Source organism: Quercus lobata, chromosome 1, assembly GCF_001633185.2.
Source record: "Quercus lobata isolate SW786 chromosome 1, ValleyOak3.0 Primary Assembly, whole genome shotgun sequence".
Lineage (NCBI taxonomy): Eukaryota > Viridiplantae > Streptophyta > Magnoliopsida > Fagales > Fagaceae > Quercus > Quercus lobata.
The window spans coordinates 10,425,709-10,432,337 of record NC_044904.1 but is presented as its reverse complement, the minus strand read 5'-3'; the positions used below and the strand labels follow the sequence as shown (position 1 = coordinate 10,432,337).

The window sequence follows — 6,629 nt, the reverse complement described above, 5'->3', positions numbered from 1 at the left end:
TCCTAATTACGTGGATGTGGGATCTAGCACTTGCTTGTCAACTACACATATAGTTCAATGTTCATCATGCCACTCAAGCATCCATATATATCATCAAAATCTATATATTATTATTATTATTACTAGATCTTGGTATATATTTTATAGCCAAAAGTAATTTTCTAAGTACATATTGCGTACTTCTCAAAAAAAAAGGAAAAAAAAAAGTCCATCTTGCGTAGTTTTTTCACCTTGGAGTGCAAGGCAAAGGTGGTGTACAGAAACTGCCACCATATTCTTGAGGAAACAGGTAAGTGTAGTTTCTGATTGTACAAGAAATGTTACCTCAGACACGGAAGCTCTTGCTCCAAAGAAGTATATGACTTTTTAAATCCTTTTTTTCCGGAAAACTTTGTTAGCCAATTAATGTACACAATTTAGAACAATTTTGTAGAGAAATTAGTTAAATTTTTTTCTTATATATAATCAACGAAATTATAAAGAGTCCATTAAAGAACAAGGTAGTACATTATAATTTATATCAAACCAAAAATCATCAAGATTTATACAAGTTGGTGGTTTCAAGATATTATAGTCAAATAACTTTTTTTTTTCTTCCTCTCTATACACACAAATACAATGGACTTCCAATAAGCTTTAAGTCCATCAATGTAAACCAAACAAATTTCACACTAATTTTCTCTCTACCCCACATGCACTTTCTCTCCCATGTCATTGTTATCTTTAATGCCAATGACATTATTACTGGCCAAATTGATAAAAATAGAAGTGTGATCCCACCAACCTAATATTTTTTATACACATACCTAATCACATCTACCTCTTCCTTTTTATTACCTTTCCATGTCAACGGGTGCAAAGACTTTTCCCATTTGAATAAAGCTCGTTGAATTGCCAATTTTGCTCTTCTTTTGGGACTCAATATCATCAAAATCTTCTCCTTCTTGTTCCTCTTCTTTTATCAATGAAGCATACTCCACCTTCTCTCCATAAGCTTTAACCAAAAATAAATAGAAGAGCACTGCTAGACTGGTGATTCCAGCAACGTACCAGCTAAATTGAAGGACTATCAATGATTTAGCACGATAAAGTGCTTCATCCCCTGAACACCTAGCCACTTTGTGACCCTCTTCTAGGTGCAAAAAGCAACCTTTAGGTAACAATTCTGGTATCCACAACATGAAGCCCATGACCATAAGCCACACACCTTGAAAAACTATGCTGACTGACCTTACAAAGCTGATTATGAAACTCTTTGGGTTACCAATTCCCATAAGAGTGGTGGCTAGAGAAATAGCAATAACAAATTGTAGAAGTAAGTGGTATTGGCCTTCTGGGCCCATGTGGTCAGTTGAGTGAAAGCGAAATAGAAGAAACATTTGTGCAAAGGCTATGGCACCAATCAATTGTGTTAGCCCATGTTGAGCTTTGGGGCCAACTTTGTCAAGAGCTATAGCAAAAGCAGCATAGACAATGAAAGTCAGTGAGATGTTGGAGTGTTCAAAGTTGTGGAGATGGTTGGAAGGGATGGTTCCATCAGAGTCAAAGGGTTGGTGTCTATCAGGGCTTATGAAGAGTTCCATGGCTATGGAGGCAACACTGCCTCCCATGATCAAGAAGAGCTCAAAGTACCTGCTTTTTGAGGTGGGAAACCATGGTAAAGAGGTATAAGAATTTGGGTACTGAGCATGGAGCTTGATGTGGTTATAGAGGTGCCATAAGCCAATGATGAAAAACCCAAAGCCTGGTGCCACATGTCCCACCAAGGTGCCCATGTTTTTGTGAGACAAAGTTTTCACTTCTTGCTTGGTTGTCTCAGAAAGGAGGTGTGGTTTTGTTGTTGGGAGAAGAGGGGGGAAATCACAAAAGCAAGTGAGAGGGAAAGAGAGAGAGAGTGTGGTGAAGAAGAATTGGGGGAGAGAGGTGGGGGGTTTAAAGAGAATGGATGTGGGGTTGAAATTCCAAGGGGTCTAGAGGCTTCTAAGGGGGGTTTCAAGTTTGAACTTGTTTTCCTGTGACTTGGGGAATACGGCTTTCCATGACCAAAAAAAAAAAAAAAATGTGACCGAGAATAACATTAACAACAATTGACCGATTGATTCCTTCAGCAATGAGGAGAGCTTAGCCAGCCTGGTTTCTAGAATTATAAAAACAACTTCTATTTTCACTAATATTAATAGAGTAAGATCTTAGGGTAATTTTGGTAATGAAGATTACTAAGGAGTGGTATTTTATTACTGAGAATAAAAGTTGTTGTAATGATATAGCTAAATCTTTTGGCTATTCACACACATGTTTATTAGATTCACTTCGAGGTCTCAAACTTAAAATAGGCCTAAAATAGATAAGTAATCTAGAGACACCCCATTATCACACCCAAATAGACACCCTATTTGTTTGTCAATTTCTGGTTGGATTTCAGCACTTTCACATGGTTCCACCACATATACTTGAAGATACAGAAATCTAACCTAAAGTTTAATTTCTTTTCCATCTTAAAAAAAAAAAAAAAAGAGTAAAATTTCTTTTTAGCAACAAGAATAGGCTATGCAAATATAGCCTGCCCTGTCAAAAGACCTTCTACTATATTATGCAAGGAGATCATAACATTTGGGAGAAAATGGGCAAATGCCCCTTTCAAAAAAAAAAAAAATCTAGCATTTTGCTCCATTTCCTAAACTAATTAGGGAAATGCCAATTTTTTGAAACTCGATTTTTTCAAAATCGAGTTATAAAAAAAAAAATTTTGGAGTCCTATAGTGGCATTTTAAGGAGCCTATAGTGACGTTTTAAGGACCTATAGTGGTGTTTTGTAATCCGATCTTCATGAAGTCGAGTTACATGCAATTTTTTTTTCTTTTTTTTCCCTATAACTCGATTTTATAGAAATTGGATTACAAAACGCCACTATAGGTCCTTAAAACGTCACTATAGGATCCTTAAAAACGTCACTATAGGGCTTAACTCGATTTTGAGAAAATCGAGTTTTGAAAGAAGGGTATTTCTCTAATTAATTTGGAAAATGGGGCAAAATGCTGAATTGTTTTTTTGAAAGGGGCAAAAGCCAATTTTTTCCTAACATTTTGATAGTAACTTTTTATCATTATATTATTAGTTGTTAGAACTATCTATAAATTAAATGATTTTTTTTCCTTTCTTACCATGGGAGTTGGGGATTTAGACTTCACGTTCTCCATCATAAGAGTTTGTCAATATCATTGAATTATAAAAGACTTTTAACATCTTTAAATTAAATGTTACCTTTACTTTTATTGAGCATCTTTAGCTTGACTTGAAAAGTATCAATTGGCTTTTCGGATTACTAGAACCTTTTTTTTTTCTTTTTTTTCTTTTTTTTTATGTGGGAGTTTTTGGGGTTAAGTCTATAAGATTAAGACTCTTCTCATTGTTGTTAAAAAATACATCTATCTTAAGTTCGCTAAAACTGGAAACTTGTAGGTTGGTGTAAAGATGCGGAGAGGAAATTTCTATTGTCAATTTTTATTAACTGTTGAGAGTTGAGTGTTGAGCCCACTAAATAAGAAGTTTCCCTTTGTTATTTTTATAAACACACCAAATGTTGGGTTACGTTTGTGCATTAACAAACACATGGTACAATAAGCCTCTTACTTCACTCAATTAAACTAAGGTAGTTAGTACTGTTTATTTGGAAAGATAAGAGGTAAAGCATGAGTTTATGTAAAATAATTGATATCCGAGTATATTAATTTTAGTCTTGTAAAATAAGAATGACTAGTTTATTGAACATGCTCATTTAATGGACATATTTTCATCCAAAAATAAAAGTAAATATTTTTCTCATAATTTTATCACTTTGGTTACGAAGAGTTATGGTCAATGGTCATAACCAAAGCCGTCCACATTTAATGGGCCGTCATTGACGGCGGCGGGTGGAGCTTGACTCATAAAAAGTTAAAACGTGAGGCTTGAGGGCCATCCCTAGGCGTCTCTTTCTTTATCTCTTTATGACATAATTAGTTAGTAATTATTATAATTTTAAAACTACTTTTTTATTCAGCTAAAAAAAATAATTTTTAAAGATTTATGTTTTATTCCAAACTAGTCGCTAACCCGTGCGATGCACGGGATAGTTAAACAAAATTTATATACATTTACCTTTATTGGTACAATTATTTGAAAATAATTCTAACTAATACCCAAATGTAAGAGACACATTGACTTACTATTTAAAGTAGCCTTCTGAAGAATTTACACATATTGTGCAACTGAACCTTAAAATTTAATTCCTGAACACCGCAACTCCATAAAATTCATACTAATAATAATATTTTATGATTGCACAGACTATTTTTTTAGAGTGATTGATCTCAACATTGGCGTGCATTTAATCTTTCACTAAAAGCAAAGGGAAGTAGATCATGTGCATACATCTTTATGAGCAATTTTTGGCAGTCAGGCGTAACAAACGTGTAACCATTTTGTCCTATTCCTACCATCTAAGAACATATCATCTCTTATAAGTTGATGATGCCAAGTTTTAACATATCCTCTCCTTTATTTTTTTCCCCAAAGAAATAAAAGGACTTTAAAGACATGTCCAATTTGTTAAAATGCAAGTGCTTCAAGCCATAGAACAATTTAATGAAATTGCAACTCCATGAATTGAATTTGCAAATGGTATTAACATAGGCTATGAATGTGATTATTAAGCCGTACCACATTGAACATGTTTCTCTACCAAAATATATAAACAAACTAACCTTACAAAAGCTGAACTTTATAAGCTAAAATCTATACCGTGAGTTGTAGATCTTGAATGCTATACCGTGCATTTAAGGCTTCCTACATCTGGAGAGAGAGAGTTTGCAAAAACCGTGGCTTTATATTTCTTAACTTGAGAGAGGGGTAAGGTTGCTAGGGTTTTGAGGAGTTATAATGTTTTTATTTTGAGAGTTTGCAGAAACCATAACTTTATATTTCTTAACTTGAGAGAGGGGTAAGGTTGTTAGGGTTTTGAGGAGTTATAATGTTTTTATTTTTATTTTTTATTTTTTAAATATTGTGCTGACGTGGAAAATTGTGGTGTCAGCAAAGGCTTCGGTTTTATATATATAAATATAGATATTTTTTATTTTTTAAATATTGTGCTGACGTGGAAAATTGTAGTGCCAACAAAGGCTTCGGTTATATATATATATATATATATATATATAGCTAAAAAAAATAATTTTTAAAGATTTGTGTTTTATTCCAAATGGTCATGATTTGATTTCTTAGAGTTAGCTTCAGTGGTTTTCCGAGTTATTATATTTTAAATTAGACTTTTATATTGTTTGATTCGCATGTTTATTTCTAAATATTTGATACTTGCACGACATCTCCTCCACATCACATGTGATCAGCTTATACGACTTCTTATGGGTAAATGACGTTTTACACTCCCAATACTCACGTGCAAGGGAGATAAAACGGTTTTTTTTCTTTTTTTTGGGAAGGGGGGGGGGTTGTGGGGAGTTACATAATTAGAATTATTTAAGAGTTAAGATTTAATTTTCAAAGAAAAATATTATTCCGAGTCCTGGGTCTTGGATACCCTTAGAGTAATTGTTAATAGGAAAATATTAATGAATGTTCTAAGAACATTGATTTAGGAATTATTTTTTGAAACATTTTATAAAAAAATGATAAAGCAATTAATTTTTTATTACATCTTTTTATATTTCCAATAAATACTCCATTTGTTTCAATAAAAAACCTTATATAAAGATAGTTTTATGTGTTTTCTAGTGTTTAATAGCATCCGAAAAAATGAATCAAATGAAAACTATCTTTGATCAATAGAAAAAGTATGACTTATTTTTAAAGATTGTTTTCCACTAAATTTTTTGGGAAAACAATTATATCTCACAGCAAGTTAAATAAGGGAAGTTTAAATAATGTTTTTTTAACTCATTCAAAGTTGCTACCAAGCATAAGAAAATGAGATAGTTTTATAGAAAATACTTTTTGAAAAATGATTCATTTTCTAGAAAATATTATCGCCAAAACAATTGCCATAAAGACATTTGTTAATATGATCCTTGTTAATAAATAATTTTAGAAAATTTTTGACATTATTTTCATGAAAAATATAAAAAAAAAAATTGTCAAAAAAATTATCTATTTTTTACTTTTTTTTATAACAAAAATTCTAAAATATTTTCTAAACCAATGCCCTTTTTACATCCATTAAATTTTTCCTTTTTGATTTTATGCCTTAAGCATGATTGCATATTTTGCATGTCAATTTGTATGAAAAGAATTATACACTGTTAACAGTATATATTCTCAAATCTAGTTTTTATTATTTTTATTTTTAAATACAATTAAAATTATTTTCTTTTAAGGAGATTAGGTATTCGAATCAAACCTTTGTTTAAAAAGTACCTCTCTTTAGCAACGTGCTTAACGGGGTCAATTATTCAATTATTGTTAAACACAATTACTAAAAGTGAAAATAAATATTGATTTGGGTGCTCCCTGTTGTTGATTGATTCGGATGGTTATGGTACGTGCTACATAATAGAGTTTCTTTTATTAATCATAATAGAGTTATTGTTAAAGGGTCCATCCAAAAAACAACTTGATTAAATGATTGATTGGATTGC

At 32.0% G+C, this 6,629-nt stretch overlaps 1 protein-coding gene across 1 annotated transcript; it reads right to left on the bottom strand.

Moving 5' to 3' along the window:
- Window positions 1-488: 488 nt before the first annotated feature.
- Window positions 489-1,952, bottom strand: LOC115978094 (transmembrane protein 45B). Its single transcript, XM_031100121.1, has one exon. The coding sequence runs from the start codon at window positions 1,773-1,775 to the stop codon at window positions 834-836; it is 942 nt and encodes a 313-aa protein (XP_030955981.1). The 5' UTR covers window positions 1,776-1,952; the 3' UTR covers window positions 489-833.
- Between the last annotated feature and the right edge of the window lie 4,677 nt (window positions 1,953-6,629).